Genomic DNA, 15,488 nt, shown 5'->3' on the forward strand with positions numbered 1-15,488 from the left:
ACAAGCCGAGGAGAGAGACCCAGTGGGTCGGCCCATTGTGAAACGGGATTGAATTCACAGTGGGGTGGGGGAGGGTGGGCGAACGTTTAAGAGTCTATTTAGAAAAAGCAGAATCTCCCCACTCACGTTATCCCACTGTACACTTTCTCCAACAGTGCTATTCCAGTTAAGGAACGGCCAAATTCTGACGTTGCCGAAAATTAAGGTTAATGCGGCAAAACAAAAAAAATATCAAACATGTAATATTGATCTATAAATGTGAAACAATGCGACTGAATATAGAGCTACGGAAAACCCCGGTCAGAACAAACTAAAGCACTTAGCGCTCACTCATTCAAATCAGCGTCTGTGCAGAGTTAGAAACTGGACTTGAAAATACTGCAGCATTTTTTTCAAGCCTTCAATAATTAGACGATCTAATAATCCGGGGCTGCATCAAAACGTGCAATAAAAGCGTGCCTTGCGAGTGTAACAGTTAAAACTTCACAGATCATTTAAAAACTTTTGTTGCAAGTCCCCTCGGTCGGGGCTGTGGAAAGTCATGTGCCTCGTTGGATTCCGAGAGCGAAAGAGATGGGGGGGGGGTGATTGGGGAGTTAAGAGAAAGTTGTATTTATTTAGGCTCTCTGTAAATGTGGCAACGCCGCGATTTCTACATCACCCCAGCAGGAAGGGGAAGGGGAGGGAGAAAGAAGAAACGATTAAGAGAGTCTTTGCTTTTATGGAATCGACTCAAAAGGCCCATTGAGTCGCCCATATCAGTTTTCAAGTCTAGCTGCTTTTTTTTTCGGAAATCCACTGGCAAGTCAGTGATGACTAAATACCAAAATATAAAAAAGAAATCTCAAGTAGGAATTTTTAAATACAAATATATAATTAAGAATTTTTTACAAATGCTATTTACAGTTTTTATTACATCTTGGGAAGTTATCCTAATGCAAACGTTAAGTAAAACCAATTAACAAAAAAATAATAAAAACACAGTCCCGTGTTTCCTTCTGTCCCCCTCACACGGTTGTCTCCCCGTGTTTGCTGTTGGTGAGTCTGGTGTAAAACTTGCGCCAGGAATGTAAAGTCTTGCCTGACCAGATCCAAAAGCCAGAAGTGATACCCACGATAAGGGTCATGAGATACTTGATCATGTACACAGTGAAATCTGGAGTCATCCTGGGGTAGTAGTGAATAGGGCAGGGGATGGCGTAGCTTTTGCAAGTTTGGCTGATCCAACTTTTTTCCCATTGCTCCCTGAACGCCTGCTCGTAGAAATAACATGCAATCACAATGGTGGCGGGTACGGTGTAGAGAACGCTGAACACCCCGATTCTCACCATCAGTTTCTCCAGCTTCTCCGTCTTGGTGCCGTCGTGTTTCATGATGGTCCGGATTCGGAAGAGGGAGACGAAGCCGGCCAGCAGGAAAGAGGTGCCGATGAAGAGATAGACAAAGAGCGGCGCCAGCACGAAACCCCGCAGCGGGTCGATGCTGTTCAGGCCCACGAAGCACACTCCGCTCAAGAGGTCGCCGTCGATCTGGCCCATTGCCAGGATGGTGATGGTCTTGACGGCCGGCACCGCCCAGGCGGCCAGGTGAAAGTACTGAGAGTTTGCCTCGATTGCTTCGTGACCCCACTTCATACCGGCCGCCAGAAACCAAGTAAGAGACAAGATGACCCACCAGATGGAACTAGCCATGCTGAAGAAGTAGAGCATCATGAAGAGGATGGTGCAGCCTTCCTTCTTAGTCCCTTGCACCACGGTCTTGTAAGTGTCCTCGGCGAACCTCTCGTTGCACACAACTTTATCTTCCAGTATGAAGCCCGCGATGTAGGCGATGGAAACCATGGTATAGCAGCCAGACAGGAAGATGATGGGCCGCTCCGGGTAGCGGAATCGCTGCATGTCCACCAAGTAGGTAGTCACGGTGAATAAAGTGGAGGCGCAGCAGAGTGACGACCAGATCAGGATCCAAATGCGGGCGAATTTGATCTCTTCGTCGTTAAAGAACATGTAGCCGTTGCTCTTGGAGGGCTCGCAGGGCGCCGCGCAATCCTTCTCGCCCAGGAACTTGTAGCTAAGATACGAGGGGACTTTGAGGGCTCGGGGACAGTTGAAGGGCTGGTCGCGGTTGTAGCGGGGCGGGTTCGGGGTGCCAAGGTCGTTGTCGACGACGGTGGGGATAGTAGTGGGGCTGCCTTCCTCGGAGCGGTTCTGGCCAACGCATAGTTGATCGGTTCCGTGCACGGGGAAGTTCTCGCAACGCAACCTCTCAGGCCACTGGAAACCGAACTTGTTCATTAGAGCCTCACACCCTTGCCTCGCCCGCTCACAGATAGACCGGCACGGAGGGATCGCCTGTTCCAGTACGGTACAGACGGGAGCATACATGGAACACAAGAAGAATTTCAGCTCGGGAGAACACTGTACTTTCACCAGCGGGTAAAACTGGTGGACTTCCAGCCCGGCGTCCTCTTGGTTGGTATGCCCCAGTAAATTGGGCATGATAGTCTGGTTGTAGGCAATGTCTGTACACAGCGGAATGGAGATGGGTTGGCAGAAACCGTGGTCCGGGATGGAGATTCCTCTTTCTCCCTGAAACTGGCCGTGGGCTCTCAGGAACTTTGAAGGAAGCAGCAGAAGAGTAATCAGTCCGCACAGCAACACGTTGAAATGCATCCTCGAAAAGATTTGAAAGTCTTGTTATCTCTGGCAAAAAGCAACTCAATTAATGCTGCAACATTTGGTAGTTTTGCAGAAGAAATTCGTAAAGGGGGAGGGGAAGATGGAAATAAAACTTAACTGTAAAGAACCACGCAGATTAACAGCGCTGCTTTTGCGAACTCAACTCACTCGTTGCGCCCCCGTTAAACGACTGTCTGACTTTTTCTTTGTGCAACTAACACCATCTCAATTACACTGTTTCAAGGGACCCGCTCTGGGAGGCGAGGCGCCCAAGTGCTTGCAGAGGAAAACGAACCTTGAAACAGACCAACCATTCCAACCCTCCGACAGCCGAGCCAATCAGGTTAAAAATTGACGACCAGCCCTAAGGGCAGGATTGGCCAACCGCAACATAATGATCTCAGTAATTAGATGCCAAAGTACAGCACCTTCACTCCAAGCGGCAGCGTGCTGAACGAAGCTGGGAAGCGCCAGTTCGATTCCAGTCCGCTCGGGTTATCCACCGACATACCCCTAGCGAAGCCCGTCTTCTGAGTCAAAGAAATTAGATTTAAGAACGGAGTCTGCACCGTGTGCTTTTCCAACTCGGCAGCGATTTAATCGCACGTTACAGCGAATCGCTGTTTTTTTCCCCAAACTTCTTTCCGTGGAAAGAGGGCGCTGCCATCCTTATTCAACCTGCCAACCTCCTGCACATTGAAAAAATAATCTATATTGATTTCGAGCGTTTATCATTTGCAGAAGATGCGCGCCATTCGCATCTTGAAGTGAGTGATAATACAGTGAGAATACCAAAACAACATGACTGCTCTTTAAAATTATTAAGGGGTTTCGAAGGTTAGGGTAGAAAAGGTATTTCTACCGGTGGGGGAATCTAAAACTTGGAAACGATGAATGGAAGACGTTCATAATTCCAGGATTACAGAAAAAATCCTTGCAATAAGAGATGGCGATATGTTTGAAGGACTGAGCATAGATAAATTTTAGGGCAGTTCGTTAAATCAGTAGCTGAACTAAGGGGGATTTATCGAACAAATGGCCAGTTTCTGTGCTATGCATATTTTACATAAGAAAAAAATGGTTGGTTTATACCTCATTTGGTTAGTGATCTGTTGAAAACGTATGCAGTAATTTATTTTCAGAAGTAATATTTTGTTACAAAATTATATATCAGTCCAAGTATAATGCAATGATAGATTTTTTTAAAAAAGAAAACAGCTTCAGCTGCAAGTGACTGAGGATGCCTCAATGTTAAACCTTTGGCAGGCCCAGAGGAATTTTTAGATAGGACTTCAATCACAGAAACTGCAACCAATAAATCTAGACACATTACGTGTGTGTGATTCATATCAAACATATGCACGTAGGTCTGGTATTTTTAGCACTAAGGTATTTCATACCAACTCTTGATCAGCAATCAACTTAAACTGATAAAGATTAAAAAGCAGCCAGATTCCTTTGCTCTGTGGGCTATCTTTTCCAATACAAATGGAAAAGCAGGAACAACAATTGTTACTGCAAGCAGGACTCCTTCCATTTCACTATAGAACTGGCAGAAGCACTGTGCATGCTTAAAGAGGGTTTCCATTGTACTGGAGATGGATCACTGGGCCACAGTTTAGTGTTTGACTGGGACCATGTCAGAATTTCTCTGATAGATCCCAACTGAAAAACTAATCAGCCTTTTGCTGTCAGACTCTTCCATCATTTTCTGTTTTCATTTCAGTGGTCAGGGTTTTAGGCTTCTCCATATTGGCCCAAAAAATCAGAATGATTGATTCTAGATCCTTCTGGAAGCCTAGTGCATAGTTTGTGCCAAATAGGGGGAATGAAAGATATACTCCCAGGGGAACAGGGAGGGAGCTTAGAATTCAAGGCTGTTGTTTGATTATCCACCCCGCCCCCTCCCCCAGATTTGTCCCCTCTGGGATAATCATTTCTTCAGTTACAGGGCCATGCTGTCTGGAAACAGGAATGTTTACACTCAAAGTGATGTCCTGGTTGATTTTCTGCTTCGCAATTGACAGATTAATAAAACACGTTTTGCAGAAGAATTATATTTGGAGTTAATCCATACTCATCAATCCAACTAAATTGTCCTTTAATGCAAAATTGTTTGAATAGTTATTCTAATTCTTTTATGGGGGTACTGTTCCCATCTCCATCCTTACAAGGAAAGTGAAATAGGCCTTCCACCTTAAATCATGTCTGTTGTGCAACTTTCAATAGCCATCTTGGTTTTGAATCCATTAATAACATTGCCCTATAAAAATAGAGTACTGTTGTCCTATTTTGAAGGTAAACTTCCTTTCACAGCAATGTTCTAATTCAGTGACCACAGATCACACCCCTAAAAAAGTCCCCAAAACCGCCAATGATTTTGTTGCTTTATTTCCCTCCCCTGCCAATTGAAGGAAGCAGTCCCATTTGCAAACACCAAGTTCAAAATGACACTTTCTTCCAAATTTACCAATCATTTCACAGAGGGGTATCACTTGTAGAGGGTTAGATTGGCGTAGTATGGAAACAGGCCCTTCAACTCACCAATTCTTTATGTTAAGCACATATTTACAAGAATCTTACCTAATCCCATTTTATTCTCACCCTTTCTCTCATCAACACTCCCCCCATCCCTCTCTCCCTACTCCCATGCCCCAGATTCAGCCTGCTCAACGACACACTAGAGAAAATTTTCAGAGGCAAATTAACCTAATAACTCACCACATCTTTAGGATGTGGGAGAAAAAACTAGAGCCCCTGAGAGAAGTCCACGCAGTCACAGAGAAAGATGGCACATGGTCAAGACTGAACCCAGGTCACTGGAGTTGTGAGGCTGCAGTGATTCTGGGAGCTGTTCTGCTGTGCCTGCCTGCTGCCCCATCCTGTTCCCTCCCATTCTCCTGATGCTTTCCTTCTCTATGGTACTAGTTCCAGTTCTTTCCTGACACCATTCTTTTCCTTCAGGAGCCAGGTTTCAGCCAGGGGAATTCTTGTCCCATAAGACTTCTGTAAGGTTAGTTATCCCTGCCTATTGGTCATGGTTCACTGCCAGTGAAGAGCTGGGTGATGAAACTGGCAGTGAAAACAGCATCAGCAATTTTTCAGCAGAATTAATCTCCTGAACAAATTCCTTGAAGTAGCAAATCAACTGTTGAACACACCTGACAAAGCATTTAGTGATATCATAAGGGGAGTGGTACACATACTGTATTTGCCACCATGGGAATGCCTGACTGGATTGCAATTTCTGTGATTCATTCAGTTTTTGGTGAACCAGTGGAACAGGGATGGTCCTTGCATAGTCTGTTGCAACCTCATGTATATGAACTACAGAATATTGTTAGTAGCAGATCATAGTAAACAGTTCACATAGGCATAAATTGGCCTAATGTTTTAATCACAACTAACTTCTCAGTTATTTGCATAGTATTGTTGTTCCTTTTCGCACAGTTTCAATGGCATTTGTTCCCAGCGTGATGCTCAGTCTAGCATGGATGGAAAGCATGCAAGGAGCCGGCTGGATTCAAACCCAGGACCACTCACCTAGAAGTCTGGTGCTGATATGGCAATGTGTAAGGTTATAACCCACCTTGTGTTTTTGAACCATGTTGTCAATTGCCTGGAATTTTGTTTTTTGATCTGCAAAATGTTGCTCCTTTCCCATTCCTGTTTCCTCCAAGTGTAATCTGCTTACTGGCTGGAATTCTGCTTGTGCATCATCTAGCATCCTGTTACAAACTTTTGGGTCTCGCCAGTCGATATTGCTGAGAAACCATGGTCAAGTCTTGTCTCAGAATCTGGTTCATTCTCTCCACTTCTAAATGCACTTCAGTTACTGCTTTAAGCAGAACCAGACACCTAGGTTGGCTCAATTAAGTTAGCACAGACCTTGGACTGAACCTCAAAAATGTATAACATGTGAGCTGAATATTGAAAGTTTCTCCTTAAATTGGAAAGTCATTTTTATTTCTTGATTGTATTCATTGACGTGGCACAGATTCTGTTGGTTATTGTTGCCAAAACATTCAGTTACTTTTCTTTAATAAAAAGATTAAACTCAAATTGCCGATATGTCCTTTTTGTGTGTAATTGCCAGTACATCTATAAAATGGATACCCTAAGAATGCCCCAATAAAATGTCCATGAATATTTGTTTTAAAAATAGATGTATAGTTGTGTCACCCCACAACAACATGAGCTCAGATCATTGCTGTATATCTTATACAGGATGGAATCTAAATACCAACTCATTGGACCTGCACAATATATGCAGAAAATCACCCCAGATGAGTGGCTTCATGCTTTGCTCATGCTGCCCAGTTCGTTGCAGTAATATTATACTTCTGGGATTAGATTTCAGCAGATGTCAGTACAGCACCAGTCACAAAATATAGCACAACCGTCATCTAACACTGTGCTGACAGCAGAGTTATAGCAGCATGGAAGCTGCATCTGGAGATGCCCATCGGACATTGGATTCAACTCGGGTCAGAGAGTACGGTAAAATGTAATGCCCTAATGTTTGAACAGTGAGGTTCCCTCCAGTAGGATCATTCTCATAGGGTATTAAAGTATCAGTCCAAATCGGTCTCTGATTTTTCATTGAAGCCTCCAGGAGGGCTGCATCAGGTGTTTCCACTTGCTTGAATATCACGCTTTCAAAGGCTGGACAAGGCCAATGGGAATAGATTGGAGTTTATAAAATAAAAGGCAAGTCAACACCATTCAACACTGAATCAGTTTGCTGTGTCTTTACCAAATGTTCAAAATGAACTTAAATTTGCAGTACAAGTGGAAATGGGTATCAATATCATTACAGGACTATATCTAAGCAAACAATTGGTCTGAATCCAAAATGTTAGTGTGAACAAAGTTTTAGTGATTCAGCTGGTTTGACTCACCTACATTTTGGTGTAGTAACCAAATATGGAAACTAACAATACCACATTTATAAAGGTTATCGATGAGCCACATTGCAACAAATCCAGTATAAAGCACAGACTCTTGTCTAGAGTTAGAATGTTACAACTGATTATACTGAAATTGGACATAAATTTACATAGGTTCAGGACTTGCTTGGTTGCCTTTATGGCTACAAAGAGAAAATCTATAAATGAACTTATAGATGTCTATAAATGTTATTATAAAAAGATCAGTAATTCAAGCCTGCCCCATATCACTAACATTGGACAACAAAGATTTTGCTTTGTGAATACTTGAATTTTGGGCTGCTGATCATGAAAATCATGGTGAAATTTCCCTATCATGTACCAATTTTTTTTTAAATTTCCATATTGTCATGGTTCGGATCGGGGTCCCTTTAAATTTAGCTTGTTTATGTTACGATCCGGACCGTTGATTCCCTGTTTTCCCGTGTCCCTCGACGTTGGTGATTAGAGGCAATTAACACTCGGCTGAACCGGTAGTTTATAGTCTCCGGCTTTCAGCCGTTCGGCGCAGGAGCGTCTGCAAAGTCAGGTTGTGCCGATGTCATCTGGCCGGAGCAAGCCTAGTCTCTGCCGAAGCGAGTGCCGGTAATTTGCCTTTCCTCACCGGAGCAACCCTGTCCAGTTACCTCGCCGAAGCGAGCTTGCAAAGTTTCCTCATCAAGGTGGGTCCGTCAACCCGCCGGAGAGAATCAAGAGCCACTGTCTACTGTTCCTGGGCCGAGTGGAGAGCTCGGCACTACCTGGAGGTTCCAAGCACCACGTCCTGGCTCCGGCGGCATCCAAGTACCACGTCCACGTCCTGGCTCTGGCGGCGTTCAAGTACCATGTCAAGTCCTGGCCCTGGTGGCTTCCAGTTCTGAGTCTAGTCCTGGCCCTGGTGGTCTGTGATTCCTGTCCTACCCCCTTGTCTGAATCCCTTCTCTGCCCCTCTCTTCTCTAGCCCTCGTCTTCAGCCCCCCCCTGCACTTCGGTCTAGTTCCATCACCAGAGCTAGATAGGTACTGTCTGGTGTTCATCGTGTTGGTCATGTCTCGTGCTGTCCTCGCCTCTGTGGGGTAAGTCTGGCCGTCTTGCTGTTGCCCCGCGGGGAGTCATGTCTTGTCTTGTCCTGTCCTCGCCTCCGTGGGGTAAGTCAGGCCGTCTTACCGTTGCCCCATGGAGTGCCATGAGTCCCGGCCCTATGTCCTGTACCCAAGGAGGGGTCCCAACTCTGTGTTCTGTGTATGTGTCTATGGTTTCATGTACCTGCTGTCCTGAGACCGAGGCTCTGTTTTTCCATGTTCCTCCTCTCCCTAGCCATGTCATGTCCATGCCTGGTTCTGGGGTCCGAGCCCGAGGCAAGACCCAGGTACTGGGTCCTTGCCCAGTCTCTGGCTCAGAGTCCATATCCTAGCCTCTTCACGTCTCCTCTAGTTCTGGGATCCTATTCTGAGTCCACGCCCAGACCCCTAGTCCCAGCCTAGTCGTAGTCCTGAGTCCTTGTCCAGTTCGCTATTCCTGCTTCTGCTTTGCTCTCCTGGTATCGAACAATAAACTCAATTTAATTAACCTCACAAGATGTGTCTTGCATTTGGGTCCACCCTTGCTCCCAATGCCCCTGCCAGTGTGACACATATTTGTTATTTCAATTCATAATTCAAGGCAGAATAAGTGATGCCAAGGTTAAGGAAGGCAATTTTGTTGGTCCATAAATAAAACAGGTCATCAATGCCAGGCAATTTGAAGAACTTCAAGCAGGACCAGAGAAAATCACATGGAAGGCATTCAAGGATGTTGTTGAAAATTTTCTTGGCAACTACAGAGCACCAAACTACATGCAGCTGGTTGACAACATGCATACAAAACCCATGTCAGTAAAGATTAGTTTTCTGCATTCCCATTTAGACTTCTTCCCTGCATATCTTGGCACTGTCAGTGACGAGCATGGTGAAAGGTTTCACCAGGACACTGTGGTCATGGAGAACCGGTATCAGGGCAACTGGAATCCATCAATGCTGGCTGATTATTGTTGGACACTTAAGCGAGAAGCCTCAGACACTGAGTACAAATGAAAATCATCAACAAGACATTTTTAGCTTAGTTGAACTATTGCAAAGCATCAGCACCATTATGCAATTAAATACTCGATAATGAATAAAAGTTAATTTCCTGTTTCTGCAAATTCTTATATGATACAAATAATCTGAAATTATATTTGTGTTCAGCGTCAAGTGGTCTATCCTAAATAAAAATAAAATTCTGAGGTAGCAACGCTTTTGAAAAAAATTGCAATTAGTTGGCTGGAATTTATTTTGTTTTATTTTAGTGACGCAGTGCAGCGTAGGCCTTTCTGGCCATTCAAGCAATGCTGCTCCAGCAACCCCACAACCCTGATTTAACTCTATCCTAATCACAGGACAACTTACAATGACCGGTTAACTTACCTCACTACATCTTTGGACTGTGAGAGGAAAGCAGAGCACCTGAGAAAAGCCCACACATTCCACAGGGACGATGTACAGAGACTCTTTGCAGAATGGCACCGGAATTGAACAGCAAACTCTGGAACAACCCAAGCTGTAATAGCATTGTACCAACTGCTATCAATTTAGCTTAAGTTCAAATTGATGTATTTAATTTGGTTCAGTGTATTTGGCCTAGAAGTGAAAACTGAAACCAGTGATGCCTTCTTTTGTGGATACGAACACTAAGTAACAAGAAAAAGGACCACAGCATGAGATGGCAGCTAAGGGAAGAGAAGAAAATAAACACGGCTTAGGATAATGACAAAGAGTAAGAAAATGTCTGTTATCAGAAGCAGCACTTTCATTTCTAAATCTTTACAGAACTGTACTACATAAACAAAATGTCAACTGACACACTTTGGTGTGGTATTGAGGGAAGAGATGCCTTTTGCAGGTGATTTTGGATGGAGATCAATGATCATGTGCACTATTTTCAAGAAGAGCAAGTTTCCCTTTTATTTAACTAACATTGCCAATATTTAACCCCCAGTCAATATATCACCAGAATAGGTTTTGTACTCATCTACTTTGTTTTATTTTTTCAAGTTTCCCACTTTATTTCCCAAGATCACATTATTGATTGTACATCAAAAGTACTTTATTAGTTGGCTAATCTTTTGGATCATTCACAAACATTGAAACATAGAAAACCCACAGCACAATACAGGCCCTTCGGCCCACAAAGCTGTGCCGAACATGTCCTTACCTTAGAAATTACCTGGGGTTACCCATAGCCCTCTATTATTCTGAGCTCCATGTACCTACCCAGGAGTCTCTTAAAAGAGCCTATCGTTTCCACCTCCACCACCATCGCTTGCAGCCCATTCCACACACTCACCACTCTCTGTGTAAAAAACTTAGCCCTGACATCTCCTCTGTACCTACTTCCAAGCACCTTAAAACTGTGCCCTCTCGTGTTAGCCATTTCAGCCCAAGGAAAAAGCCTCTGACTATCCACAAGATCAATGCCTCTCATCATCTTATACACCTCTATCAGGTCACCTCTCATCCTCCGTCACTCCAAGAAGAAAAGGCCGAGTTCACTCAACCTATTCTCATACGGCATGCTCCCCAATCCAGGCAACATCCTTGTAAATCTTATAGACTATATCTTATTAATTTTCACATTTTGATCTCGTAAAAAATACTTCACTAATGCATATTTGTTTTCGTTCTCAAAAAATACATTTAATGTATTATTTTGTTGGTAAGTGTGAGCTCCTGCAGTTGTAACCATTGTGTGTCTTAGGGATTTCCACAGAATGATAAGGAAAGAATAAATGAGGTTAGGAGAACTGACCTTGGTGAAAGAATGGATTTTCAGTTGGGTTTCAAATGATGCAGACAGACAAGTTGAGTGACCTTATTGGAATGGCCTGAAGGTTGAACACTTTTACAACATGATTGAGTTAAATATTGTAAGTTATTGCTGTAGCAGTATTAGACTTCCAAACTGTACTGACACGGCTCAATGCCATTATGAGATTAAATCTAAGCCAACAATTAATTTGAGTCCAAAATTTTAGTGGACAAATGTTAGAGATTCTGCTGACTTGACTGAACTACATTTTAAAGATAAGATTAGCTTTATTTGTCATATGTACATCAAAACTTCAAAGCATACAGAGAAATGCGTCGTTTGTGTCTACGACCAACACAGTTTGAGGATGTGCTGGGATCAGCCCGCAAATGTCATCATGCTCCAGGCACCAAATATATCATACCCACAACTTACTAACCCTAGCACTAACCCGTACATCTTTACAATATGGGAGGAAACAGATATATACAGTAAGAAATTGGATAAACATGGACTTATTCAGAACATAAGACCATAAGACATAGGAGCAGAATTCGGCCATTCAGCTCATCGGGTCCGCCATTCCATCATAGCTGATCCTGGATCCCACTCAAACCCCATACACCTGCCTTCTCACCGTATCCTTCGATGCCCTGACTGATCAGGAAACTATTAACTTCCTCCTTAAATATACCCATGGACTGGGCCTCCCCCACAGTCTGTGGCAAAGCATTCCACAGATTCACTGCTCTCAGGCTAAAAAATATTCCTACTTACCTCTGTTCTAAAAGGTTGCCCCTCAGTTTTGAGGCTGTGCCCCCTAGTTCTGGACACCCCCACCACAGGAAACATCCTCTCCACATCCACCCTGTCTAGTCCTTTCAACATTTGGGTGGTTTCAATAAAATCCTCCCCATCCACTGTATTCTTCTAAATTCCAGTGAGTACAGGCCCAAAGCTGCCAAATGCTCCTCATATGTTAACCCCTTCATTCCCAGAATCATCCTTTTGAACCTTCACTGGACCTCCCCAATGACAACACATCCTTTCTGAGATATGGGGCCCAAAACTGTTGACAATACTCCAAGTGTGGCCTGACTAGAGTCTTATAAAGCCTCAGCATTATCTCCTTGTTTTTATATTCTATTCCCCTTGAAATAAATGCCAACACTACAATTGCCTTCTTTGCCACAGACTCGACCTGTAAATTAACCTTCTGGGAGTCTTGCACGAGGACTCCTAAGTCCCTCTGCACCTCTGATGTTTGAACCCTCTCCTCATTTAGATAATAGTCTGCACTATTGTTCCTTTTAATAAAATGCATTATCATACATTTCCCAACACTGTATTCCATCTGCCACCTTTTCGCCCATTCTTCCAATTTGTCTAAGTCCTGTTGCAATTGCATTACCTCCCCAGCACTACATACATAAACATAGAACATAGAATAGTACAGCACAGTACAGGCCCTTCAGTCCACATTGTTGTGCTGACCCTCAAACCCTTCCTCCCATATAAGGTCCCACCTTAAATTCCTCCATATACCTGTCTAGTAGTCTCTTAAACTTCACTCGTGTATCTGCCTCCACCGCTGACTCAGGCAGTGCATTCCACGCACCAACCACTCTCTGAGTAAAAAACCTTCCTCTAATATCCCCCTTAAACTTCCCACCCCTTACCTTAAAGCCATGTCCTCTTGTATTGAGCAGTGGTGCCCTGGGGAAGAGGCGCTGGCTATCCACTCTATCTATTCCTCTTACCACTCCAACTATCTTCGTATCATTTGAAAACTTTGCCACAAAGACATCAATTCCATGATCTAAATCATTGACAAACAATGTGAAAAGTAGCGGTCTCAATACTGACCCCTGAGGAACACCACTAGTCACTGGCAGCCAACCAGAAAAGGCCCTTTACTCCCACTCGCTGCCTCCTGCTTGTCAGCCATTCCTCTATCCATGCCAGTATCTTTCCTGTAACACCATAGAATTTTATCTTGTTAAGCAGCCTCATGTGTGACACCTTATCAAATGCCTTCTGAAAAGAGTAAATGACATCCACTGCCTCTCCTTTGTCCACCCTGCTTGTTACTTCCTCAAAGAACTCTAACAGATTTGTCAGGTAAGATTTCCCTTTACAGAATCCATGCTGAATTTGACTTATTTTATCTTTAGTCTCCAAGTACCCCAAAACCTCATCCTTAATAATAGAGTCCAACATTTTCCCAAATGCTGAGGTTAGACTAACTGGCCTATAATTTCCTTTCTTTTGCCTTCCTCCCTTCTTGAAGAGTGGAATGACGTTTGCAATCTTCCAGTCCTCTGGAATCATGTCAGATCAAATGATTCTTGAAAGATCATGACCAATGCTTCTGTTATCTCTTCAGCACCTCTCTCAAGACTCTGAGATGTAGGTGACTTATCCACCTTAAGACTTTTGAATTTGCCTTGCACTTTTTCCTTTGTAATAGCAATGACACTCACTCCTGCTCCCTGACACTCACAGATCTCTGGCATACTTCTGGTGACTTCCACAATGAAGACTGATGCAATGTTCCCATTAAGTACATCTGCCATTTCTTTGTCCCCAATTACTACCTCACCAGCATCATTTTCCAGTGGTCCAATATCAACTCTCATCTCCCTTTTACTCTTTATATAACTGAAAAAAGTTTGTGTCCTTCTTTATATTATTGACTAGTTTGCCCTCATATTTTATCTTTTCCCTTCTTATTGCTTTTTTAGTTACTATTTGTTGGATTTTAAAAGCTTCCCAATCATCCAACTTCTCACTCCCGTTTACTGCTTTATATGCCCTTTCCTTGCAATCCTTAACTTCCCTTGTCAGCCATGGTTGGGATGATCATCATGGCTATTAAAGATAGTCAGTATGGCTTTGTGCATGGTATGTCATGTCTAACCAATCTTAATGGAAGTTACCAGGGAAGCTGATGAAGGCAAGACAGTGGATGTTGTCTCCATGGACTTTAGTAAGGCGTTTGACAAGGTCACGCATGGGAGGTTGGTCAAGAAGGTTCAGCCACTCGGCATTTAGGATGAGGTAGTAAACTGGATTAGACATTGGCTTTGTGGAAGAAGCCAGAGAGTGGTAGTAGATGGTTACCTCTCTGATTGGAGGCCTGTGACTAGTGGTGTGCCACAGGGGTAGGTACTGGGTCTTTTGTTGTTTGTCATCTATACTAATGAACTGGATGATAATGTGGTTAACTGGATCAGCAAATTTGCGATGGCACCAAGATTGGGGGTGTAGTGGACAATGAGGAAGGCTATCATGGCTTGCAGAGAGATCTGCATCAGCTGGAAAAATGGCAGATGGAATTTAATGCACACAAGTGTGAGGTTTTGCACTTTAGTAGGACCAACCAGGGTAGGTCTTACACAGTGAACGGTAGGGCACTGAGGAATGTGGTAGAACAAAAGGATCTTGGAAATCAGGTCCATAATTTGCTGAAAGTGGCGTCACAGGTGGATAAGGTCATAAAGAAAGCTTTTGGCACATTGGCCTTCATAAATCCAAGTTGCCAAGACTTGAGAACCTGAGTTACAGAGAAAGGTTGATAGGTTTGGACTTTATTCCCTGGAGAGTCAGAGACTGAGAGGAGATTTGACAGAAGTATACACAATTATGTGGGGTCTCGATAGGGTAAATGCAAGCAGGCTTTTCCCACTGAATTGGGGTGAGACTACAACTAGTAGTCATGCATACTTTATACTTTATTGTCGCCAAACAATTGATACTAGAATGTACAATCATCACAGCGATACTTGATTCTGCGCTTCCCGAACTTTAAGGGGAATATGGGGGGGGGGGAACTTCTTCATTCAGGGGATGGTGAGAGTGTGGAATGAGCTGCTAGTGGAAGTGGTGGATATGATTTTGATGTCAGCATTTTAATTGAAATTTGCATTTCAGGGGCTATGGTTCTCTGGCCCTGGTGCAGGTCCATGGGACTAGGCAGATTAATGGTTTGGCACAGACTAGATGGGCTGAATGGCATGCCTCTGTGCTGTAGTGTTCTATGACTCTATGACTCCAG

At 43.7% G+C, this 15,488-nt stretch overlaps 1 protein-coding gene across 1 annotated transcript; it reads right to left on the reverse strand.

Moving 5' to 3' along the window:
- Positions 1-853: 853 nt before the first annotated feature.
- On the reverse strand, positions 854-3,031 carry fzd2 (frizzled class receptor 2). The gene has a single exon (XM_063037156.1). It carries the CDS (start codon positions 2,670-2,672, stop codon positions 1,008-1,010), a length of 1,665 nt encoding a protein of 554 aa, XP_062893226.1. The 5' UTR covers positions 2,673-3,031; the 3' UTR covers positions 854-1,007.
- Between the last annotated feature and the right edge of the window lie 12,457 nt (positions 3,032-15,488).

Source organism: Mobula hypostoma, chromosome X1 (assembly GCF_963921235.1).
Source record: "Mobula hypostoma chromosome X1, sMobHyp1.1, whole genome shotgun sequence".
Taxonomy (NCBI): Eukaryota; Metazoa; Chordata; class Chondrichthyes; order Myliobatiformes; family Myliobatidae; genus Mobula; species Mobula hypostoma.

Coding starts and splice junctions, on each gene's coding strand:
- fzd2 (XM_063037156.1), bottom strand. CDS start 2,672: ATGCATTTCAACGTGTTGCTGTGCGGACTGATTACTCTTCTGCTGCTT.